The following is a 26611-nucleotide window of genomic DNA, read 5'->3' on the forward strand; positions in this document are numbered from 1 at the left end:
AATAGTTTTTGGAACTTCATCCACCAGTGTTCCATCACCTCTCCGTACTTATGAAAATTCCAGCTTTTGACATCCACGTTTCAGATCCTACTTAAACTCACTTCATCAATAGGCCAGATCCTGACTATCTCTAGAAACCTATTTCAGGCATTGCTATCTGTTCCAATATTTGCTCGTGGCTTATTTTAAATGTTAGTTAATTTTATTTGACTTTTACTTGTTGCACATTTATTGTATCGTTAATTCTGCGATTAGCAATGCAATTGACTGAATTATGAAGGCTGGAGTCTTTTTTATTGTGGATTCGCTACCAAATAATTGACCCAGGAATTGCGTTGCGCCAGCACCTGGTCCAGTTGATGACCAAGTGCCTGATGTCAGGATGGTTTTGTAGGATAAACTGGTTGCTGCATACGTGATCCCAGTGGATTGAACAGTTGAGTAGTTTGTGACAGGGCTGTCACAGATGGCTGTGTGGTCACTCACATACTGGTGCATTCACTGCCCAGTGTAGTCACCGATGGACCAATGCAGCCACTCTGAACTCAGTTCTATGATGTGCCAGAAGTCTGATCTTCACACACAGTGGGACTAACTGCTGCTCTGGCCACATGCTCAGGACACAAAACGACTCCCAACCATGAAACACCCAGTTCAGTACTTTTCTCTAGAGATGCTGACCCACTGACTTACTCCAGCGTTTTACGTCTATCTCCAGTTAAGTCAAACTTGGCTTCTGGCTATTGGATACTAAATTGTTTCCGAAATTAATGTGGGAGCACAGGATCTTGTGGTTATCGGCCCATTGTGTATATACTAGCTCCTCGAGAAGCAGTCACATTAGTCCCATCTTATTTTCCCAGCCTCCTTGCAACTTGTCTCCTTCACATACGTCTCCCGTCTTCCCCACGGCCAGGGGCAACTTACAATGACCGACCGCCCCTCGTGTGTGAAGGGTGGAAACCAGAGCACCCGGAAAAACCCTCGCGGTCACGGGGAAAACGTGTCAGGCGGCAGCTCTCCCCTATCCCACAATAAGCATATGTTTGCCTTCTGTGGCTCGGGAAGAACACCAGCACTTCCAAACACACGGGAGCCATTTAACCTCCCCTCCCTTGCCCTCTCACCCCCTGTCCTCTCACCCCCTGTCCTTCATCGCCCTCCGTCTCCACCCCTCATTACCCTTCCCACTTTGCTCTCCCATCTTACTCTTCACACTTCCATTTATCTCTCCCCTTACTTTCTCATCCTTGCCGCCTTCCCTCCCTTTCTACTGCCTTCCCTCAATTCCCCTCTTCCTCCCTCTCCCACTGAGCTTCCTCCTTCCCTCTTTCCTACTGCCCTCGCTCACTCCCACTCCCTCAAAACTCCTCCATGCCACACTGACTCCGATCGGCGGGCAGCCTTGAGAGCGGTTTAGAGACATTGTAAATGCTGGGATCTTGGATCAGAAAAGCCAAAGTTTTGGAGAAACAGCGGGTCAGGCGACATGTGTGTAAGAAAACGAAGAGACGACTTTTCGGATAGGAATCCTGAAGGGGACGAAACTCCGTCTGCTTCTGCCCACAGCAGGTCGGTAGTGCAAGCGAGGCGCTGCTCTTGCAACGTTGGAAGGGAGAACATGGACTGTTGACGTTTCGGGTCGGGACCCTTCTTCAGACCTTGAGCCGATCTCCAGTGGCCGCGCAGATCCTTCTGTGCGAGTCTCGGCCATGAAGGGGTTAACCCAGTGTGGGCGGGGGGTCAGGCTGGAGCTCGGCACATCCGTGCGCATTAAGCTGAGCTCCGCTTGACTCTTGGCTCAGAGTCCGGCGCCAGTCAGTCACCCACCCACTCCTCCGTCCGATCTCCCGACTCGCCGAAGATGCTCTCCCGCCAACTCCCGGCCAAGGCCGTCCTGTTCGAGAAGAAGGAGGATGGGACCACCTACCGGATCCCCGCGCTGCTCCACCTGCCCGACTCGGGGACCCTCCTCGCCTTCGCCGAGAAAAGGAGCAGCCCCGACGACGTGGACACCAAGGTGCTGGTGGTGCGCAGGGGCGAGCTGTCCGGCAACCAGGTGAAGGTGAGCTCAGACCGGCAGGGAACTGGGGGGTGGTGGGATCGGCAGTGAGGTCTTCCAGGCGACTGTTGGCTTCCCCTCTCTTCCCACCTCCTCCCTCCTCTTTCTCATTCTCCTTCTCTCCTCTCCCCTATCCCCCTCCTCCCTCTCTTCCCTCCCCCCACTTCTCCCCCCCCCACCTCTACCCCCCATCTCTACCCTCCTCCCCTCTCCTCTCTCCCTCTCCCTATCTTCCTCTCCCTATCTTCCTCTCCCTATCTTCCTCTCCCCTCTTCCTCTCCCCTCTTCCTCTCCCCTCTTCCGCTCCCCTCCCCTCTCCCCTCTCCCCCATCCCCTCTCCCCATCCCCTCTCCCCCTCTCCCTCTCCCTCTCCCTCTCCCCCCTCCCCCTCCCCTCAGTACAAAGCGGATGTTAACATTCTGACGGTACCCCTGACAGGTTCGACATTGGAATGTTCCAAAGTTTGATACCTGATTCAACAGGTAATTTTTACTGTATCCCTTCCAACTTGCGGGGCACCATGTCCTCCAATCCTACTCAGTTCACTGGAAATGTTTATCACATGACGCGAGACAAAATAAAATGTTTGGTTATCGGTAAAATTTAACAACATCACTCAATAGTCTGGAATATCTGTCGATTTGTGGTTATCAGCGTTGGCTGCACCAGCGTTGAGCACCAGCACTTCCAATATTGGAAGCAGCAGTGAGCAGAGATTCACCACACCAGGCCGAACCCTGGGATGAGAGCGTCCTTGGCATCACCGCCGCTGAAGAAGTTTGGAGTTTAGAAGAATGAGGGGAGGTTTTATTTTCGCTTAAAATCCCGAGCATAACTGGGCAGTTCAGAGTCGCTGCCGAATCTTCAGCAAAACACAAACTGCTGGAGAGACTCAACGGGTCAGGCATCGCTAATGGAGATGTTGAGGGTAGATATTGATTGTCTCTGCTGGCGGCACAACCACTCGTGTCAGGACGTCGATATATTGTTGGGGAGAGTACATTTCATTTAAACCTGAGGTGTGTAGAGGGCACTCAGGGGATGAATGTCTGGCCTGCAGGGTTATGGCGCGAGAGCACAGGATACATTGTTAGATACATTGTTTTTAGAAAGGTGGAGGAATTGAAGGTTGTGGGCAACTGGCTCCGAAGAGAAGACGAGTCCTGGGGCCAATAGGCCATGATTTTGTTGAATGGCGGGGCAGACCCGAGGGCTCTTCCAATGTTCAATTCGCGTTGCCTTGCCCCTTGCACCTTTTCCCCAAGACGTGACGGGGGCGGAGGTGGGAATTCTGGCGGGAATTTGTAAACATTTGTTGGTGACACCAATCCATCCACCCGGGCTTAATGCCGTGCTCTGCCTGTATTTGTGTTGCAGTGGGAGCCCATGGAGGTGGTGAGGTCCGCTCAGCTGAAGGGACACCGCTCCATGAACCCGTGCCCCGTCTACGAATGCTCCACCGACACGATCTTCCTCTTCTTCACCGCCATCTGGGACAAGGTGAAGGAGGAGCAGCAGCGGCAGACCGGGGTCAACGCGGCCCGCTTCTGCTGTGTGAGCAGTTCGGACCAGGGCCGTAGCTGGAGCGCCGCCCGCGATCTGACGAAGCCCACGCTGGACTGCTGCCTGCAGGACTGGGCCACCTTCGCCTTGGGCCCCGGCCACGGCATCCAGCTGGGGTGCGGGCGGCTCCTGTTGCCGGCCTACGCCTACTTCATCGACGCCAAGGAGTCCGACAGCAAAACCAGCCCGCACTCCTTCGCCTTCTACAGCGACGACAAGGGGAAGAGCTGGCAGGCCGGGAAGCTGCTGAGCGTCCCCCCGACGGTGGAGTGCCAGCTGGTGTGGCTGGACCAGGGGCCGGGCCAGGCCCAGGGCACCGTCTACTGCAACGCCAGGACACCGAAATACTACCGGGCCCAGGCGCTGAGCCTGAACCGCGGCGCCGCCTTCCAGGAAGGCCAGCTCGTCTGCAAGTTGCCGGAGTCGCCGCCGAAGGGATGTCACGGCAGCGTGGTGGGGTTCCCCAGCCTTGGCCTTGTGCCCGGCCTGGCCCAGGGGTCTGGGACCAGCGAGGTACCCCCCACTGTCCCCGCCCCCACATGGGCGTTGTTTTGCCACCCCGCCTGCCCCGAGTCCCGCAAGGACCTCGGGCTCTACCTCAGCGTCTCCCCGCCGGACCCAGAAGCCTGGACCGAGCCCTGGGTCATCAACTACGGCCACAGCGCCTACTCGGACCTGGCCTACGTCGAGCCGGGCGCCTCTCCCGCCGCCTTCGCCTGTCTCTACGAATGCGGCACGAAGACGCCCTACGACACCATCACCTTCAGTCTGGTGACGGTGAAGGAGGTGCTGGAGAACATCCCGCACCTGCCCGGCGGCGGCAGCAGCAAGTAGCTCAGCACAGCCGCCCGCACCGCTTGTTGCTGCTTTACCTGAGCCCGGTGCGGCCGTGGCCCCCGATCAGCGCTGGCGATTTAATGTACAGCTTGCGTAAACAAATAAAGAGTACTAATTAAACCTGGCGCCTTTATTGTGTGTGTGTGTATGTGTGTGTGTGTGTGTGTGTGGGTGGGTGTATGTGTGTGTGTATGTGGGTGGGTGTATGTGTGTGTGTGTGTGTGTATGTGGGTGGGTGGGTGGGTGGGTGTATGTGTGGGTGGGTGGGTGTGTGGGTGGGTGGGGGTGTATGTGTGGGTGGGTGGGTGTGGGTGTGTGTATGTATGTGTGTGTGTGGGTGGGTGGGGGTGTGTGTATGTATGTATGTGTGTGTGTGTGTGTGGGTTTGTGTGTGTGGGTGTATGTGTGTGTGGATGTGGGTGTGTGTGGGTGGGTGTATGTGTGTGTGTATGTGGGTGTATGTGTGTGTGTATGTGTGGGTGTGTGGGTGTGTGTGTGGGTGTTTGTGTGTGGGTGGGTGTGTGTGTGTGGATGTATGTGTGTGGGTGTGTGTGTCGGTGGGTGTGTGTGTGTGTGTGGGTGTGGGTGTATGTATTTGTGTGGGTGGGGTGGTCAAGTGAATGAAGCCGTCCATAACCATGGAATCCGGGCGAACAGGCGACCGCTCCGCGTGTTAGGCAACAGTTGTGGAGAGAGAAACAGTAAACGTTTCAGGTCAAAGACTCCTTACGAACTGGGAACTGGCTCGGGTGAAATATCTTCGATCTGAAACGTTAACTTTCCCCTTCACCGATGCTGAATGCTTCCAGCATTTTAGGCTCTATCAGGTTTGGAGCATTTATGGGTCTCATTAGCACCGGGCCACTGATAACGCCCTCGGCCACTGCTCTCGCCCACCTATCCCTGGAATAAAGGGATGTCGTGAGCCGTGCCACCGAAGCACTAACATTATCTATTTTTGTTTGATTCCTTATTTGCAGCATCTGCACTCTTCTCTTGAGTTTGGGTTAGATGTTTTGTCGTGGAACGCGTTATGCAGAAATAATCTAAACATTCAACCTGCATTTGGAAGACCAAGAATCCAACACTGATGCTCCCCGAAGTGGGTGCAGTGCAGATGCAGGAGGGAGGGCGGATTACAACTGGATTTGTGATTGGGGACCGTGCCGCCACCCCAAGGGGAGCTATGCTTCCAGTAGTAGAGGAACCCCTGTGATCACAGCCCGCGGCCAATTTATAACATTGCAGATAAATTGTAGTTTTAGCAATCACAAGGCCGTCTGATAAATTGTTCCCCCTCAACTTTTACATTAATTTGCTTGAGCTTTTCCTTTCTAACCGCCCACATCTCTCGAGCAATCCTGATTTAGTCCTTTCAGAGGTATTTCCCTATTCCTCATCTTGTCCCTTCCCCACCCTCTTTGCAACGTAAAGGCATCTTGTTTTCTCTCTTTTCCGGTCTTTGACTGAAACATTGATTGTTCCTCTCCACGGATGCGGTCTAACCTACCAGGTCTTTGCAGAATTTTGTTTTGCGTTGATTTCCAACATGTGTCTTAGATTCTTGAAATGCAAATTCCGTTGGGATAAACCTATGGAGAGAATGAGAAGCTTTCTTGGACGGGAAGTGCAGCTTTCGTGTTTTGCTCAATGAATCAAAACATTTCTCTTCTCGCAGTATTTTCGTAACGTGGTATTTTAATTCCTATCAAAATCCTCATCTCTAATGCACGTTCCTCTGATGTCCTTGGTACGAGCACCTGTTGCTTGCAATCCGGCATTTCATACATGAGGAGATTGGGCCTTTTTAAGAAGCACTGCAATCGGATATCTATAGTGGAAAATAAAAGAATGATTTATAAATTCCCCAGAATGGTTCAGTCAGAATCTGAGGGTGTTAGTGATTTGGGATTTTGATAGTTAAATTGCGTAGCAACCAGTTACTAACCCAGCTGGCAGGATGTGAATTTCCATACCTTACTGATGCCCACTTGGATACATAGACAATAGATGCAGGAGTAGGCCATTCGGCCCTTCGAGCCAGCACCGACATTCAATGTGATCATGGCTGATCATCCACATCAGTACCCTGTTCCTGCCTTCTCCTCATACCCCTTGATTCCGCAAGCTCTAAGAGCTCGATCAAACTCTCTTTTGAATGCATTCAGTGAATCGGCCTCCACTGCCTTCTGAGACAGAGAATTCCACAAATTCAGAACTCTCTTTGTGAAAAAGCTTTTCCTCATATCAGTTCTAAATGGCCTACCCCTTATTCTTAAACTGTGGCCCCTGGTTCTGGACTCCCCCAACTTCGGGGACATGTTTCCTGCATCTAGCGTGTCCAAGCCCTTAATAATTTTACATGCTTCTACATGATCCCCTCTCATCCTTCTAAATTCCAGTGAATACAAGCGCAGTCCTCCATTCTTTCATTATATGACAGTCCCGCCATCCCGGGAATTAACCTCGTGAACCTACGCTGCACTCCCTCAAAAGCAAGAATATCCTTCCTCAAATTAGGAGACCTAAACTGCGCACAATACTCCAGGTGTGGTCCCACCAGGGCCCTGTACAAAAAATTCCAGAAGATTTGTCAAGCATGATTTCTTCTTCGTAAATTCATGCTGACTTGGACCGATCCTTTTACTGCTATCCAAATGTGCCGCAATTGCATCTTTGATAATCAACTCCAGCATAACCCGTGACCTGCATGGGTTTTCTCCGAGATCTTCGGTTTTCTCCCACACTCCAAAGATGTACAGGTATGTAGGTTAATTGACTGGTAATATGTAATAATTGTCCCTAGTGTGTGTAGGATAGTGTTAATGTGCGGGGATCGCTGGGCGGCGTGGACCCGATGGGCCGAAGGGCCTGTTTCCGCGCTGTATCTCTAAATCTAAATCTAAAAAATCATCCCCACCACTGATGTCATGCTAACTGGTCTATAATTCCCTGCTTTCTCTCTCCCTCCTTTCTTGAAAAGTGAGATTGCATTAGCTACCCTCCAATCCACAGGAACTGATCCAGAATCTATAGAAAATTGGAAAATGATCACCAATGCGTCCACGATTTCTAGAGCCACCTGAGTACCCTGAGATGCAGACGGGGATTTATCAGCCTTCAGTCCCATCAGTCTACCCAACACCATTTCCTGACTTCAATCACTTCACATTGCTAACCAAATCTTGCGGGTTCAAACAAAACTCAAGGATATTTCATATTATATTTAAGAAAAAGGTGGGCCTGGCATGCACAGCTAAGCCTACCTGTCTGAAGTCAATGCCTGTGGTTTTACGGGCATGCTGGAAGAAACTGGTCATCTCTTGAAGCGCAGGAAGTAACAATGATCCCTGGTTCTAGGCAGCCCCGCCTGGGAAACATGTTCTCAATATTTTGTCTCTTTTTAATTTGATGTCCCTCATTTTAAGGCCGAATCGCAAAACCCTTAACAGCACTGACGTGCAGAGGGATCTTGGGTTCCAAGTCCACAATTCCCTGAAAGTGGCAACACAACTAGATAGAGTACTAAACAACACATATGATGTGCTTGCCTTCATAGGTTGCAGCATTTTATAAGAGTCAGGAAATCTTTGATGCAGCTTACAGAACTTTGTTTTGGCTGCATTTGGAGTATTGCGTGTAGTTCTGGTTGCCCCATTGCAGGGAGGATACAGAGGAGGTTTACCAGACTGATGCCTGAATTAGGGGCGTATTAGCTACAAGGAGAGCTTGTATTGCTTTCTCTGGAATGCTGGAAATTAAGGGGAGATCTGATAGAGCTCCATACAATTACGAAAGGTATAGGTAGGATGGACAATCAGAATCTTTTTCTCAGGATGGAAATAGCAAATACCAGAGGGCATAGCTTTGAGGTGAGAGGGGCAAATTTTAAAAGAGAAACATGGGGCAAGTTTTGCTCATAGAAGGTGGAGAACACTGGAGGTGGTGATGGAGGAGATATAACAGCGACATTTAAGAAACATTTGTAGAGTTACATGAGTATGCAGGGAATGGAAGTATATGGATTATTTGCAGGCAGAAAAGAGTGGGTTTGTCATAATATTTGGCACAGACATTGTGGGCTGGATGGCCTGTTCCTGTTCTGTATTGTCTAGTGAATGTGAACCAGATCAACAGGATCTCCTCCATCGCAAGAGTAAGTTGGCTACACTCCCTTTATGACAAGTATGTATTTTCTGTGCAAGAAAAACATAATTGCACGTACGTGCTCGATGTTTAGTATCATCAAGACTCTGTAAATATAGCAAGATCATTCTATCTCCTGTATTCAAGGCCAATGTATTATTAGCTGCCTTAACTGTTTGCTGCGCCTGTGTGTTTGCTTTCAGTGACTGATGTACAGGTCTCTTTGTAGGTCAACACTTCCTTTGCTAACACCATTTAAATAAGCACTGCCTATATTTTTCAAACTGAAGTGTACACTTATTCACATTAAACTACACCTCATGTACATTTCCCCATTCAATCAGCCTGTCCAAGTTGTCTTGAAGCATCTTTGCATCCACCCAGTTTGATGCTTTTGGTGGTGTCAAGGAAAGAGCGGTCACGTGGTGGCCCTGTTTCCTCCAATCTTTCCACCACTACACACAAGAAGCACAAGGTGCCATTGCATGCAGATGCCGAGAAGTGTGTTCAGCTCTGGCTGAACTATTTCTAATCTTGTGATATGGACTCGATAAGAAGAATGGTTTTGGCAAACTTGGAAATATTTTTCGAATCCCTTTTCTACATCATTGAATAGGTCAGACCAGAGAACAGATCCTCAACAGGTCCTCAGAATAGTTCCAAGATCTCCTCAAAGTTTATATCTACTGGCTTCTGAAGGCTGAGGTCTAACTGGATACTTCTGACCTCTAATGGTACCCAATTCACCCATCATTTCCACAGCTACCTCTTTTGATATTCTGGGATGCAAATTATTAAGCCCTGGAGATTTATCAGATTTTGTTTTCTTAATTTCTGCAACATTTTTTTGCTTTCTAGGTTTTAGTTTATTGCCTTCAATAGATGATTTTGTAACTGAACAGACTGAGAGCTGGTACTGGTCGTTGTAAAGCGACTCTCAAGGTAGGATGATATAGACACTGAAGACGTCATGTGCATATGTGGCACTGAACCGCAAACTATGGAGCACCTAATGAGATGTCCTCTATTGGAGCACACATGCAAAGCTGAGAGCCTCGCAGAGAACAATGATATTGCTAAGAGTTGTGTTCAGTTTTGGCTGAAACACAATATCTAGCATGTTGTGGACACGAGAACAAGAAGAGTTCAATATGATGACGGGAAGGAGACAAAACACTTTGTAGTATTGTGTCAAAACATTATTCTCTGCTGCAAAACAAAGGAGTTGGTTATCAATTTCCGGAAGCGGGGTGATGTATTTGCCCTAGTCTGCACCAATAGTGCTGAGGTGGAGCTGGTCTGGAACTTCCAGCTACTAGGTGTAAATATTACCAATAATTGGTTCTGGTCCAACTACATTGCCACCATGTCCAAGAAAACACACCACTGCCTCCACTTCTTCAGAAGACTAAAGAAATTTGGAACGTCTCCGACGACTCTTATTCATTTCTACAGATGCACAATCGAAAGCATCTTATCCAGCTACATTACAGCTTGGCATTACAACTGCTCTGCCCAGGACTGCAAGAAATTGCAGAGAGTTGCAAACGCAGCCCAGCCCATCACACTGCCCAGCCTTCTCCACCCCCTGCTCCCCATTGATTCCAGCTACACTTCAAGCTGTCTCAGGAAAGCAGCCAACATAATCGAGGACCATTCACATTCTTTTCTCCCTTCTCCCGTCGTGCAGGAGAAACAAAGGCTTGAAAGCACCTGCTGCCAGATTCAAGTACAACTTTTTTCCTGCTGTTATCAGACTTTTGAACAGACTTCTTATATGATTAGGATGAATTCCCAAACTTCCTTGTTGCAGCCTTTCCACTTTATCTCCACTTTCTCAGTAGCTGTAATGTTATATTCTGCACTCTGTATATTTTCTATTTTGCACTACCTGATGTAATCATGTATATTATGATCTTCCTGGACAGTACGCAAAGCAACGTTTTTCACTGTATCTTGGTACACAAGACAATAATATACCATTACCAACTCACTCCAGATTTTACCACTCATCCACACATAAGGCACAATTTACAGCTGCCAATGAACCTATCTTTTTCATATTATTAACCTATGTATGTATTTGGGATGTGGAAGGAAACAGGAACACTGAGAGAAAATCCATGCAGTCACAGGGAGAACATGCAAAATCCACACAGACAGTGCTGGAGGCCAGAATTGAACATGGTTCTCTGGAGCTGGAGGGCAGCTGCTCTTCTGGCACCAGTGCTGATGGTATTTTAGCAAATTCAAATTGAAATCCACTCCAGGACTGCTTGAATGGTTAAAAGGGAGACAAAAAAACCACAGTGTGACTGCGTCTATTTTAAAGTGTGGGCTTTGATGAAGTGGGTGATTAGCGAGAAATAATGGGCGGACATTAGCACCCTTTGCTGTTTTTATTCCCCAAGTAGTAGCGTGAAAGTTGACGTTGTAGTACGTGTGAGAGTGAAATAGATCATCAGCACAATTCGTTTACAACACTAAGCTATTTTTCCAATGGTCATCCATGGCAGGAGAACTTGGACCATTGGAATGCTCCTGGGAAATCATGTTGCACAAGTGGCAGGTAATAACCACCTCCAACAACAAAAGTCTAACTACTTGCACTTGATATTTCCTACAGCAATCAGGCTGTTAAACACTACAACCTCAAATAAGCTCTGAAATACAATAGAGTATTATTATTATTATTGCACTATTAGTGTTTTTTGAGTATGTGTGTGTGTGTATGTATATATATAGAACGTATCACAAAATGCTGTAGTAACTCAGCAGGTCAGGCAGCATCTTGGAGAGAAGGAATGGGTGACGTTTTGGGTCGAGACCCTTCTTCAGACACATATATATATATATGTGTGTGTCTACTTGTGAGTATGTATATATATACACTGAACTTTTCTTTTCTCTCGTTTATCATATTGTTTACAGTGTACTATGTTTACATATTCTGTTGTGCTGCAAGTAAGAATTTCATTTTTCTATCTGGGACATATGACATTAAAACACTCTTGACACTATTGCCAGGCCACTCCAACATCAATGCCCTTGGTGCCCACCGTTGACTCGAAACTTGGCTGATTCACCTGCATAAATACTGTGGCTACAACCTGGGTATCCGTTCAGAGACTGACTCATCTCCTGATACTCCAAAGCCTATCCACACTCTAGAAGGCACAAGTCAAGCATGTGATGGGATGGTCTTTACTTGTCGGGATGAGGGTATCTCTCACAACTTTCAATATATGGGAAACGATGGAAACTTTGAGGGTTCTTCCAGTTGTGGCATCTGGCTGATTGTACTGCACAGTTGGAGCTGCGGAAGCATTCACCGTGAAGCTTCTGTGGTGCTGAGGATGTTGTGGATGCACAGGTCGTGAGCTGGTTACTACAGATGGAAAAGCAGCAATGTCATGTAAATGGAAGTAGTCATGTTTAGTATTTTGTTGCATTTCCTTTGCATGCAATGACTGTTTGAAGTCTGTGATTCATGGACATCACCAGTTGCTGGGTGTCTTCTTCGGTGATGCTCTTCCAGGCCTGTATTGCAGCCATCTTTAGCTTATGCTTGTTTTGGGGGCTAGTTCCCTTCAGTTTTCTCTTCAGCATACAAAAGGCATGCTCAATTGGGTTCAGATCGGGTGATTGACTTGGCCACCCAAGAATTGACCATTTTTTAGCTTTGAAAAACTCCTTTGTTGCTTTAGCAGTATGTTTGGGATCATTGTCTTGCTGTAGAATGAACTGCTGGCCAATGAGATTTGAGGCATTTGTTTGAACTTGAGCACATAGGATGTGTCTCAACACTTTAGAATTCATTATGCTACTACCATCAGCAGTTGTATCATCATGAAGTGAGCCAGTACCTTCAGCAGCCATACATGCCCAGGCCATAACACCCCCACCACAGTGTTTCACAGATGGGGTGGTATGCTTTGGATCTTGGGCAGTTCCTTCTCTCCTCCATATTATGCTCATGCCATCAGTCTGATATAAGTTAATCTTTGTCTCATCTGTCCACAAGACCTTTTTCCAGAACTGTGGTTGCTCTTTTAAGTACTTGGCAAACTGTAACCTGGCCATCCTATTTTTGCGGTTAACCAGTGGTTTGCATCTTGCAGTGTAGCCTCTGTATTTCTGTTCATGAAGTCTTCTGCCGACAGTTGTCATTGACAAATCTTCACCTGAAGAGCGTTTCTGATCTGTCGGACAAGTGTTTGGGGATTTTGCTTTATAATAGAGAGAATTCTTCTGTCATCAGCTGTGGAGGTCTTCCTTGGCCTGCCAGTCGGTTTGCGATTAGTAAGCTCACCAGTGCTTTCTTTCTTCTCAATGATGTTCTAAACTGTTGATTTTGGTAAGCCCAAGGTTTGGCTGATGTCTCTAACAGTTTTATTCTTGTTTCTCAGTCTCATAATGGCTTCTTTGACTTTAATTGGCACAACTTTGGTCCTCATGTTGATAAACAGCAATAAAAGTTTCAAAGGTGATGGAAAGACTGGAGGAAAGATTAGGTGCTGAGAGCTTTCTTATACCTGCATTTAGGAGGTAATTAAACACACCTGAGCAATTACAAACACCTGTGAAGCCATGTGTCCCAAACATTATGGTGCCCTGAAATAGGGGGACTATGTATAAACACTGCTGTAATTTCTACATGGTGAAACCAAAATGTATAAAAATACCCTTTAATAAAATCTGACAATGTACACTTTAACTTCATGTGATTTTTTTCCATGACAAATCTCAAATTGCGGAGTAGAGGCAAATAAATAAATGATGGGTCTTTGTCCCAAACATTATGGTGGGCACTGTATGTGCCGGTGATGCTGCTGCAACGTTTTCATTGTACCTCTACCTCACCGTACCTGTGTAGATGACAATAAACATGACTATTTGAATGCACTGCCTGAAAAGGTGCAGGACGCAGGCAGTCTAGCATTTAAAAAGTATCTGGGATGACTTGGCAAGGCTAGTCAGCTATGGAGCAAGTGATGGCATTGCAACTGTGTGGCGGATCAGGCCACTCCTTGGGTCAGCCCCCTCGTTACGTGACGGACAGGCGTAAGGGGTTAAAAGCCAGACCATGGGGAGGCGTGGCTCATCCCTAGGTGGATTACGCTGTGGGCAGGAGCTCACAGCCTAATAAAGAATCTTACTGAAAACTGCCTGGCGTCTTGCCTTTTCTCTGGCCTCCACCAGGCCACTACATTGGTGAGCTCGACGTCGACCATCCACAGTCGAACGGGTTGGTGGAACGCTTTCACCGCCAGCTGAAGGCTGCCCTGAAGGCTCGGCTCACGGGCCCAGACTGGGTGGACGCCCTGCCGTGGGTTTTGCTGGGGATCCGCACCGCACCCAAGGAGGACTTGGCCTCCTCCTCCGCCGAGTTGGTGTACGGGGCCCCTTTGACGGTTCCCGGGGAGTTCATCCCACCGGCGCAGGGTCGAGTAGAGCAGCCTTCTGACGCCCTGCAACGTCTTCGGCAGACGGTGGGCAGGCTGGCACCTGTGCCCACGTCACGGGACCTTCCAGCCACACGTCCCTGCCGCTCTGGAGGACTGCCAGTTTGTGTTCCTGCGCAGGGACGCACACCGATCACTTCTCCAGCGGCCGTACGAGGGCCCCTTCCGGGTCCTGCAACACGGCTCGGCCACATTCGTTCTGGACATGGGGGGTCGCAGAGAGACTGTTTCAGTCGCACGGCTGAAACCGGCACACGTGGACATTGATCGGCCGGTGCCGGTTGCGCAGCCCCGCCCGCGCGGTCGCCCCCCGTCCACGCTACCCCCGCCAGTGTCTGCTACGACCCCTCCACCTGTCGGTCAGTCGCCGGTCCCTGTGCCGGTCATGGTGCGCACCCGGGCTGGTCGCCTCGTGCGCCCTCCTGTCCGTTTTGTACCTCCGGTTCTTGGGGGGGGGGGGGGGGTCCTGTGGCGGATCAGGCCACTCCTTGGGTCAGCCCCCTCGTTACGTGACGGACAGGCGTAAGGGGTTAAAAGCCAGACCATGGGGAGGCGTGGCTCATCCCTAGGTGGATTACGCTGTGGGCAGGAGCTCACAGCCTAATAAAGAATCTTACTGAAAACTGCCTGGCGTCTTGCCTTTTCTCTGGCCTCCGCCAGGCCACTACAACTGAGTACTTGACGTTCAGTCAGAGCATGGTGGGCTAAAGAGCATGGTGGGCTGAAGGGCCTGTTATTGTGTTGTATGAATTTATGCCCAAAAGGTTGATTCCCCAAGATCTGCTGCAATATAGCTTTACTGTCCAATTAAATACCAATATATATATTTGCTTTGAATTTCTTTCTGGGTGCAAGGGTTGGGATGATGAATGGTTGGATGACTCAATGGGCCGAAGGGCCTGTTTCCACACTGTATCTGTAAACTAAACTAATGGGGTCCCTAGGGCAACTTCTTCATAATAACATTTAAAAGATATTTGTACATGTACATGGATGGGAAAGTCTTATGCATCAAACTTGGGCAAATAGGACTGGCTTAGATAGGCATCTTGTTTAGGATGGTCATTGGGCCAAATAACGTTTCCATGCTGTATTACCCTATGACTTTACAGGTATCAAACATCAATGGAATGAAGATCTATCATTCAATAAACATCTAAAATAAACCCGAGCCTCTGATGCATCAAAAATTATATCCTATCTTAGCTTGCTGTGTTAAAATCTTTAAAAGACATTGAGGTAGCAAGGGCTTCCTTTCGTTCCAATGCCTCCCTTTGAATACTGTATCTCAGCTGACACAGCATTGCTTAGTCGTAACAACCTCCTCGCTGAAAATAAATTAGCAGATCAATCATTCAGTCAAATTTCCTTCTTTAAAATGTGCATGGGAGAAAATAGATCCACTTCGATACTGTTGCTGTGAATAAATCCAGAGACAATCAGATGGCCCATTCTTGTATTTTATTCTTGTCCATTACACTGTATATAAAACACGATCCACTGCTCCAAGAGCATGGATACGCTCCTTCACCATAAATAACTACAACCAAATCTAAACTGGATTTTAAGATAGGAAATAAATGGGTTTGCAAACCAAGGTGTGCACTTGTACACTGTTAATGCACACAGTATACAGATACAAGACAGACAGGAAGACAATCCCCAGTTTCACTGACAAGGTTGTGAGATTACTGCTCATCTCTTCAATGGGATGCAGGCATCTGTAACTTGGAACTGCATACAGCTGCGTCAGACCTGGATTCACCACGTGGGGGCCCCTCGATGATAAGCAGAGCCAGTATAATTTTAAAAGGAAAAATCAAATTTTGTGTACTAAAATTTTGGCAAACTAAAATCCAGAGACTAATTAGAGGATGGGTTACTCCAGACTTCCAGCCATAACACTGAGGTAGAAGCCAGCAAAATTGATCAACCAGTCCCTCCAGGGGATTATGCTAAAGTCATAGCTGGAACTCCTGGCAGATTGCTACCCTTTCATGTTTGGTGGCCGATTAGTTCTTTGCCTGGATATTGCCAAGTGCACTTTAAAAATCTCATGTTTCTCATTTTCCCATATATCACATTGCAGTTTCTGTTTTACTTGCAACCCTTAATACCAACTGTCCACTCTTAATTAATACTATTTTTCCCTTATGTAATACCATGTTAATGAAAAATATCATTTAGATTAGGAACATTTCCTCCACACCCCCCCCCCCCCCCCCCCCCCGCATCATTGGCATTTCTACCAGACTTGGGTCAAATGTTTTTGTGGTTTGCACAAGACAATGTGGCTGGGCATATTTTGTAGCAGTATTGCCATACATTTTGTTCATCTTCCTAATGCATAGTGTAACAGCAAAATAATCCATTCAAGTTATCATGCCCTTTAAGGCGATACAGAGGATCTATTTAAAATTATTATAGATTCTAAATTACATTATGGAACCAAGAAGGAATGTGCTCTTACTTGCAAATTGGAACATTTATGTACCTTCAGAAGAAACCACAAACTTTATTGGGGAACGACATTATGGAAACTTTCTTTGAATGCTACATCAAATGAGATAAAGAAACTTCCTTTGAAAGTAGATGAAGTAATAACTGCATCGCAAAACTCACTTTGCACATGCCCTGCTAACACCAGGGTTTCCTCTGTTTGCTCAGTAGGAAAGTCCATGTCAATGCCATTCAAGACATTGGCCAGCAGCGTTTCAGTTAAAAGACTGAGCGCAGTCCCACAGATCTCCAATGACCCAGTGATCCTTTGGCAACAGCAGCTCTATTGCTGTACAATGGTAACAGTAGTATTTCTTCAATGTGCCTACAAGTTCTTGTTCTCTGGAGTACTAACAGTGCAAAACCAGTGTGGGGGCAAAGGGGCACTGGTGATGTTGAAAATATTTGAGTCATCTGCCTTCTTAATTGGTCCTTAAATTAAAGAGAATGTTTTTTTCCAGCTGCCCATTGGCACCCATTTAGAAATAAAAGGTTCAGAGTGTTAACATATAGCGAGTCTGATCTAGATTTGACCAGACTGACTTAAGACACGCAGTCTTAAATTTCTCTACCGTCTGATCCAAGTAACATCCTGATTCATTTGTTTTATGCTCTCCTGTAGCAACCCAGGCTGGAGAGTTTACAGAAATTGAGATTTTGCCATAGGAGGCTGTAAAAATTTCTCTCTCCTCCATTAAAAAGTTTTTCAGGGAAACAAAAACATGTAATCCCCAACAGGCATGATTTGCACCCTTTCAACCAACCCCATGATTCAGCACTGTGGAACTGTCTATAAAGAAATTACTTTTGCAGGTCTCCGTAAAAATATAAATGGGGGATCATGCCACTGTAATTTGCAGTGTTTGGAGAGGTGGAAGAATAGGGAGCTTTGGTGCTGGTTTGGACAAGGGATTATTATATACTCAGGTGTAACATTAGTGTTTCTAGAACTTCACATTTAAGTGGGTTTTTTTCAACTGTTTTCATTCCTTTCTCAATCTCATCCTTCACGAATTTGCCCTTCCATTTGTTCGGAGTCATTTCAATAGCCTATCCCAATCTCTGCCGGCAACATGCAGGGGTCCATTAGGAAGCTGTTACTCAAGCAGACTGACAGGCCAGTAGATTGGAGTGACTGAAAAAGCCTTTGCTGTTGAGAGACATTTTGTTCCTGCCATCAGACTCTTCCAAGACGTGAGGAATTCTTCAAGGATGATCTGGCTGACCTAAAGTCTGGAGAAGCATCAGCAACTCCTACATCCAACTGCCGGCTAAACAGGCTTCAGAACATGGCCCCATCTTAAAAGAGTAGTTCAGTGAAAGTTGTACACCATCTCAGGGTCTCTCCCTGAATGTATATAATCCATGCTCTCGCACCCATATAAATGGTATTATTTAATTTTAAAACCATTTTTAAAACCATTTAAAAAAATTGACCTTTGAAATCTGAAACAGAATCTTAGACAGGCAAGCTGATGCTGTCTCTTGCACAGTACATTTCTACTAATACAGGTTGATATACACCATCAATTAACCTTCTCTGCATATAAAGAAACTGTAAAAATATTATAACTTCTAATTAAAACAACAAAAAAAATCAACCCTTCATATTTGGTGCCACCCCTCATGGCAGCAGTTTTAAAAGTAAAACATCTTCAGTTCTGATCCAACAGTGTGATCGAGTCTCAGCGCCTTGGCCATGAAGCAGTGGCATCAGCAGTCACGGACTTTCCTAACTGCAGCAGGAAGGGTGTTGGGTGCTGGGTCACAGGGCCCGTAGGCAGCCCCTGAAGGTGCCAAGATCCTCACCGTGCTGAATTCTTGCCAGAACTGCTTATTGAAAACCTGAAGGAGGGGTAGAGAAAAGAAACAAGTCAAAAGGGGCAGCTTGACTCCAGCAGTCATTGGTATACAGTTTCTACTGCATCCACTCAATTAAGTCCTATCCTGCCACCCACCCACCCAGAGTCTGGCTGAATATCAACTGCCTCAAGTACACTGAACTTGGGAACTGATTTGGACATTGACTGAAGAAGAAAGGTCTCAATTATTCTCTGGAAGATCAGTTTTAGGGCAGACAATATAACTTGGATCTATGAGGAAATAGTATTTGCACTGAAAGGCAAGACCCAAAGATGTGTTTGTAAAGATAGCTAGTTTGGATGGAGAGTTATTAAGTGACAACTTCTGGTTCAATGATTCATTCTAGTTACAAACTATGGGTTTTTTTAAACAAAAAACACAGATTGATAGCTACCACTGGAAACAGGATGTCGGAAGGATAGTTTTTCATTCAGTGAACTATGATAAAGGAAAGAATTGGCAGTATCGTTTCAAAGAGTTAGATGAATTTTAAAAGATGCAGGTAAAGGGTTGTAAGGGGCCAACCTCAGACGAACAGTCTGCACTCATGTAGAGGATTTATCCCAATGGGGTCTTTTCGTCAAGACTTGCTGGTTTGTAGGTTAACTAGCTTCTAAAAAATGCCCTGGTGTATCAGGGGTAGATGAGTAAGTGGGATAACATAGAAGTAGTGTAAATGAGTGATTAATTATTGGCATTGACTAGTTAGGCCAAAGGGACTGTTCCTATGCTATATTTCTAAACTAAACCCATTATATTCTGCAACCACTAATTCTATATTTAATGATTTATTGTCAAGAAAGTGGGGCATTTAAATTACTCTAAACTTCTGTCATTATAATTCTTAATCACCATGGCAAAGAGGGTGAAACAAAAGGATTGAAGATGCAGAATCTTATAATTTACACAATACAATAATGTAAAAATCTTGATATTTAATTCTCATTGGTAAAGGGTCAGCAATTTTCTATGCATTATCCATTTCTATGAATTCTACGACTTACGAGTTTTGGGTAAATGTGTCCTGCGTTAAACATGCTTGTGAGAATGAACTGAAATCCCAGGTAATAATCGAGTTTTACACTGATACATTTACAAACCTAATGGTTGGTGAACCACAGCAAGGGTATTCTGCTATCTGGAGAAAGTACAATAGGCATTCCTTGGCCAACAATAATCCGTCTCTACCTGACTGAGATAGATTGTTACCACACTGTCTGTGGGAGACAGGCTTTTACAGTGGTAGACAGCAATCGGTTGCAGTGCTTCTTACATTATTACTAAGTTATACAGCAGCACCTCGGGATGTCTAGTGGTTCTAAAAGTTGATAAATGGACATTGTTTTTTTGCCCGGTTACTCATTTTCCAAGGTGTGGGTGGTCCTTTTTAAAAGTTAAATTGTCTCTTTTTCCACTTCAAATTTGTGCTTAGGTTTGGGATGAATGAGCCAAAAGAAGTCCTTTTAAAACATTCTCATGTCATCATATTCACAGAAGATAAATAATACAATACTTTCAACAGAAGCAGTTTTAATATTGGAAAATAAAATTTGGATCCCAAATGTGACTATCCAACATTTTAACAATAAATTATTATGTGGAGAAATTGTTCCTGGTTTGTACATGAATGATAAAATCTGGGAATAGGAATATGGAAAGAATAAACAATGGGAAAATTGTAGGATTAATGCAAAGTGATGGTTGATGATCAGTGTAGATGACGCAAGTTGAAGGGCCTGTTTCTGTGCCACATCGCTCTGATTCGAATTGCTAAGCAAGAAAGAAAACTAGAGATACGTGTGGGGGACAAAGGGAAGGAATGTATTGCACAGGAGGACAGTGAACGCCACAAGCAATAATGAGGATCAGCTTGGAGTGGACATGCAGTCTGATATCATACAACTATAAGGAATAGAAAGGAAGATAAAATAGAAACTCAAGGTGCACGTGTATGAACTGCTGAAATATCCAAAGATATTTAACAAGATTTCTGAATCTTATATTGTTGTTGACAGAGTTATAACTCACATATAGTGAAGATTCAGTTCATATTCCTGGTGAGCAGTGTCTGACCAAATGATTCAAAGGGAAAACCTAAGAGTAGAGTTTTTCTTCAAAGCGGGTGGCTAGTTGAACTATTTTTTAGAAATGGATATAGAAAGTATCACACGATTTATTTCAAATACCATCCACGTATTGCACAAAGGTACCATCCCATATTTACTACACTTCACCCGCTAAAGGAAGGGAAGTATTCTAATTTTGGGAGAGTTGGATAATCCAGATGCATGCCAATGACAAACTGATAAGGGGCACCATGTTCTCCTTTTATCTGTTGGCTCTTCTACGTAAACAACCCCTCATTTATAGTGTGTTTGTTGTATCCTCACATTAGCCCAAACAGCTAGCAACCAATTCATTGTTTCTGTGAAGTGGTCACTGTTGTGCAATCATGACAGCAGCAAAAAGCAAATGAGTCAAATGTAGACACAAGGAAATGCAGATGCCGGTTTACCAAAAAGTGGGTCAGGCAGCATCTCTGGAGAACATACAAAGGTGATATTTTGGGTCGAGAACCTTTTTTATACCTGGTAAGCAGACCCCTTAATCCTGTGAATACATTGCTTCACAATGCTCCTTTAAATGTTCACTCACCTTCGTACCCGCTCCACCATGTGTGCTACCAGTTTATCCGAAATGCCTGGACAGGATTCCTCAGCCAGATTAAAAGCATTCTCCAGCTCTTCAATGGCACCCAGATTCCCACCAGTGACTTTGTGCTTCTCTTGTAGCTTCACCAAAACAAAACATGTTCAAAAGCTTGCCAATGCCAGACAAAAGCAACTACTAACTCATGTAAAAAAGCATGGGACTTCCACTGAGATTAGAAATGAAACTGGGAAAACAGGGCAGGGAATACCTGATATTTCTCTGGAGCATATTATTTTAATATAAAAAATCACTAACTACTAAGATGAGTAAACTAACATGACCAGTAATTTTTTGAGGTGCCATTAATATTGTAAGATGTCAATTAGTTAATGACTTCAATTACAATAATTTTTTTGCTAATGACTACAGATAACCATACCAAAATTGTCAAGCGAGTGGTGTAAGAACTGGTATATTTATTAGAACCATAAAACCACATTCAGCCAAATACAGTAGCTACATTACCTCTCTGAACATGGGATTGACCAGGGTTGTCAAGCACTTTGACTTTGGCAGTCGCTTCATAGGTTCCAAGGACTTAATTTTAAAAAGATACAAAAGAACAGTGAGCAAATCGATGGACAATATTCCTCACAACTGCTTTCAATGACACTCATCTCCACTTTGTGCCATGATCAGTGCTTTTGAACTTTCCTCAGAGCTCTAATCTTCCTTCCCTCACATTAGAACCCATAACATTTCCTGAGTTTTTTTCTTTGCACAATAAACATACTTTTAAAACCTCAGTTTGATGCCACATATCATTATGACTTATATACCTCATATTCTTGACATCTGTAAAACCGTTTCATCTTGGTAATGTCACTATGCCCAACCTTGGCTAATCGGTTGTTGCAACCCTTTTCTCTCACAATATTGACTTCCCCCAGACACGGCTGGGAAACATTCACCCTCTGTAAACCTACCATTCAAAATACTACTATCCATGTCCTTACATGCACCAACTCCCATTCATGAATGTGTTCACCGATCTGTTTCTCACCTACTTAAAAATCACATTCCCAAATCCCTTCATGACCTTACTCTTCTCCTAAGTGTGTAACCATTGTTGGCCCCATGGTGATATGTTTGTTGCTCCAATCTGGCCAGGCTCTAATTGCCCACCACTGGTTTCCCTGCTTTCTGCTAATGAAGTCCTAATCTATGGAATTCCTCCTTTCCGAAACATCTCTAATTTGCAACCTCTCTTTTCTCCTGAATTTTTTTTGTAACATCTTGCAAGTTTCATCTACATCTTATTTAGCAAATGCCTAGTTTTGTTTGGAAGTACCACAAAACACTTCTGCCATGTTTAATGTAAACACAAGCATTTGTTCTGTCAGTTTCAATAAAAAAGTGCAATAAAATGGAACATGTGAAAATCTTTACGGTTATCATAAAATAGGCCATTCAATTTTAGAGTGAATGAAAATATAAATAAACTGCAGATGCTGGAAACATGAAATAAAATGCTGAAACGTACAGAATGTGTTAACAAACACTGTTAATGTTTTAGGTCCTTTGTCAGAACTCGGAATGTAATGAATACGATGAATATTCCAGTCCTGAAATGTCAATTGTCCATTTTCCACAGATGCTGCCTCACCTGTTCAATGTTTATTTCTTTTTCTCACAAATGCATTTTTTTGATTTTCAACAGAGAAAAAAGTTCAGTGGCAAATAACTATCTTCTCCGCTATTGAAAACTGAGGTGTTTTCTCTTTCTTAGTTCGGACAAAGGGTCATGGTCCAGTAGCTTACCCTTTTTTTTAAAACTGCCTGATCTGGCAAATGTTTCTAGTATTTTTTGTGTTTAGTTCAATTACATATTTTTGCTGCACATATAGGGAGAGATTTTTGTTAATCACACTAGGGTACAAAGCATTGCTTGAAAAGGCATGGAAAAGTAGTAGGAAAGCATTTACAGAGACTGTCCAACTATCCCCTTTTTGCTTGGCCCAGTGACAAGGGGAAAAAACATACATCTTCACAGCAACAGGACTGAAAAAAAATTCCATGAGATTCTACCACACGAGTCCTCAGAATATCATTGTGGAAACTGACTAAACCGCTTAGAAGGTATCACAAAATGCTGGAGTAACTCAGGGGGACAGGCAGCATCTGGGAGAGAGGGAATGGGTGACGTTTCGGGTCGAGACCCTTCTTCAGACTGATGTCAGGGGGGCGGGACAAAGAAAGGATATAGGTGGAGACAGTAAGACAGTGGGAGAACTGGGAAGGGGGAGGGGAAGAGAGGGACAGAGGAACTATCTAGAGTTGGAGAAGCCAATGTTCATACCGTTGGGCTGCAAGCTACCTGACCTGCTGAGTTACTGCAGCATTTTGTGACACCTTCGATTTGTACCAGCATCTGCAGTTATTTTCCTAAACTGCTTATTGATATAATTCCAGTGAGGATGCTAGGTGTATGTAGACTTACCTTCTGAGAACTCTGTATAGGCATTCCATTTTGAAGCTTGCTTAAGGTGCTGGGACGTACAGTGGGGAAAGTCCATACTGGACACTGATCCCTTTCATCTGCATCAGTTTCACTGTAGACAGACAGCAAGTTCCTGTGAAAATGCTCGACATCAAACCCATACAGGGATTTTCAATTCATCTTTATTAAATAGCATCCATTTTCCCCAGTCGTTCACACATCAAAGACATTCATATTCATGACAACACCAACAGGGACTCAAAGTACAACATCATCTGATCAACCACAAACACCAGCAAACTCTCAAATCCAATGGATTATCTGATTGGGCAGAACATTCCCGACAAACTAGTGAACAGAAAGGGGCATTAAAGCATAGTAAAGGGCACCTGGCAGTAAAACATAAAGCTCTTTTAAAACTAGCACACCCTGGACTGAACCCAAGAACACACTATTCATTCTTAATGTACTACCCCTTCCCTTTTATGCTAAAATCTGGGAATACTTACAGGTCAGAGTCTTCAGAACTGGACTCCTCACCATGACCTTCAGACTTCCAGCGTTTGTAGCGGTCTATTAGTTCTGTTAGGTAGGAGGTTTTCTTTGTGTAACGCTGGATGTACTTGTGTTTCAGAAGCTCTTTCGCTGTTGGTCGCTGGGATTTGAAAAAAAAAATTATAGATGCATGTTATTTTTTTAAAATCTCCCCAGCATTACTTTCAATATTCTCTACTTGCTCGTCACTTTCCAATCACACCATTTTAAATTGTAAGCATTAACTAATTTACGTGACATACGAATAAAAAATATCATGTATTCATCACCTAACATTTTCAATTCTTATCTTCAAGTGGGTCATTGGTGAAAAAGCTGAATTGATTAAACACCTTTCCAAAAGATACATGTAGCAATGTTGAAGGGACAAAGGTAATTTACCTCTAATTTCGATTGTGCTCCACAACTTGGAAAATTTCCCTGGATCCTCTCCGTTTTGCATGGGTTCTTTGCTGCCACACATTTAAAGTTTGCCTTGATGTCAAAGGGCACCAGTTTCATGTCATCTCAGAGTTCCACCCTTTTCTATATGTTTAGGGCAAAGTGGTGCTCTTTTGGATTCTGCAGTTATCTGATCCTTGCAGAATCCAAAATCAGCATTCACAAGTTTAATGGTGAGTAAATGTTACCAATGCCTTCCATCACTTTACTGTTAGTTGACAGCAGGTTAATGGAGTGGTAACTGAGCAAGTCTTATTTGTTTTTCTTCTCCCGGACATAACAATGTTTCTCTTTGTTGGTTAGGTGCTAATTTAATAAGTGTATTTAATCGTTTGGTTAGAGGTACAACCATTCTAAATCACAAATCTTAAGCATTACTGTGAAAATGCTGTTGGACTCCATACCCTTTGTAGTATTCTGTGTACTCATTGTTTGTTATAATTTGCATTGAAGCAAATAGGTTTGTGAAGATAAGAGGGATGATCTACATGACACCTGTGGCTAAAAATGGAAGCCAACACTCTAGTTTTTGCACTTTTGAAAAAAAAGGCACAAGGTTTGTATGCAACACCTGTGTGTAGATCAAATACATTTTCCTCTTTTGCACCTGAAAATATTCAGAGCAAAAAACAAACAGGAGGAACTCAACCGGCCAAAGGGCATCTGTGGAGAGAAATGGACATATATTGATTTGGGTTGGTTCTGAAGAAGCGTCATAACCTGAAATGTCATATGTCCATTTCCCCCCCATTGATGCTTGACCTGTTGAGGTCCTCCAGCAGTATGCTTTTTTTTTTTCAAGATTCCAACATCTGCAGACTCTTGTGACTCTCTGAAAATATTCTCATTTGATTCAGCCCAATTTGACATATTGATACATCATAATACTGAGCATTTCAGAGTCCTTGTCTTTCTAGCTTTATCATTTCCTGTTCTAATGTACATCCTTGCGAAGATTAATTGAACAATGGACTGATTTAGTATTTTTTTCCCATGATGACTTTCCTATGTCCTATATTGGTTCTTATATTTTTCTGAAAACCTATAAATCTCTCCAAAAAGCTCCAGTAGCAAATTTTCATCCTTGAGGTATTCATTCCGAGAAGTTTGTGGAATTTGTGGATTTCTCTGCCACAGAGGGCAGTGGAAGCCAAATCACTGGATGGATTTAAGAGAGAGTTAGATAGAGGTCTAGGGGCTAGTGGAATCAAGGGATATGGGGAGAAGGCAGGCACGGATTATTGATTGTGGACGATCAGCCATGATCACAATGAATGGCGGTGCTGGCTCAAATGGCCTCCTCCTGCACCTATTTTCTATATTTCTATGTTTCTCGTTTCTGTGACATTTCCCTTCAGTTGGATGAATGATGCAATTTTTTTTAAAAGTGTTCATCATATCATCATCATATATATACAGCCGGAAACAGGCCTTTTCGGCCCTCCAAGTCCGTGCCGCCCAGCGATTCCCGTACATTAACACTATCCTACACCCACTAGGGACAATTTTTACATTTACCCAGCCAATTAACCTACATACCTGTACGTCTTTGGAGTGTGGGAGGAAACCGAAGATCTCGGAGAAAACCCACGCAGGTCACGGGGAGAACGTACAAACTCCTTACAGTGCAGCACCCGTAGTCAGGATCGAACCTGAGTCTCCGGCGCTGCATTCGCTGTAAAGCAGCAACTCTACCGCTGCGCTACCGTGCCGCCCTAACAATAACACATCAGAACACAGGGAATGGAGGAATCCAGCAGAAATAGACTAACCTAATTCGCAGAAAGAACCACCAAGAATTCAAGATGAAGAGAATATATAAACAAGAATAGTGAGCAAGAGCAAAATAATCAGGTGTGAAGATGGAATGCAGGAATATACCCGGATGAGGATGGACTGGAAATGATGCAAATGAAGATGTTTCTATATGTATAGTATGTATGGAATGAAGTGGTAAATAAAGATGGCTGTAATTTAACATGCGACTAGGAATACAAGCAACACATAAAGCATAATTGATATAATTCA

The 26611-nt window shown here is 44.6% G+C and overlaps 2 protein-coding genes across 3 annotated transcripts in view; one reads left to right on the plus strand and one right to left on the minus strand.

The window, feature by feature from the left end:
* Positions 1–1732: 1732 nt before the first annotated feature.
* On the plus strand, positions 1733–4537 carry LOC144599196 (sialidase-4-like). Its single transcript, XM_078409943.1, has 2 exons — positions 1733–2065; positions 3440–4537. The coding sequence occupies exons 1-2, from the start codon at positions 1865–1867 to the stop codon at positions 4457–4459; spliced, it is 1221 nt and encodes a 406-aa protein (XP_078266069.1). The 5' UTR covers positions 1733–1864; the 3' UTR covers positions 4460–4537.
* Positions 4538–15525: 10988 nt separating this feature from the next.
* The window catches only part of stk25b (serine/threonine kinase 25b), a 53400-nt gene continuing 42314 nt past the window's right edge, over positions 15526–26611 (minus strand). Inside the window, exons 7-11 of one of the 2 annotated variants that reach the window (XM_078410659.1) lie at positions 24097–24242; positions 23588–23720; positions 21613–21684; positions 21091–21227; positions 15526–18417 (exon numbers count right to left, since the gene is read on the minus strand). In XM_078410659.1, coding sequence (XP_078266785.1) covers positions 18378–18417; positions 21091–21227; positions 21613–21684; positions 23588–23720; positions 24097–24242 — 528 coding nt within the window. In that variant the 3' untranslated portion in view covers positions 15526–18377. The remainder of the gene's footprint in view (positions 18418–21090; positions 21228–21612; positions 21685–23587; positions 23721–24096; positions 24243–26611) is intronic. The other variant, XM_078410660.1, reaches the window with a different exon arrangement.

Source organism: Rhinoraja longicauda, chromosome 13 (assembly GCF_053455715.1).
Source record: "Rhinoraja longicauda isolate Sanriku21f chromosome 13, sRhiLon1.1, whole genome shotgun sequence".
NCBI lineage: Eukaryota > Metazoa > Chordata > Chondrichthyes > Rajiformes > Arhynchobatidae > Rhinoraja > Rhinoraja longicauda.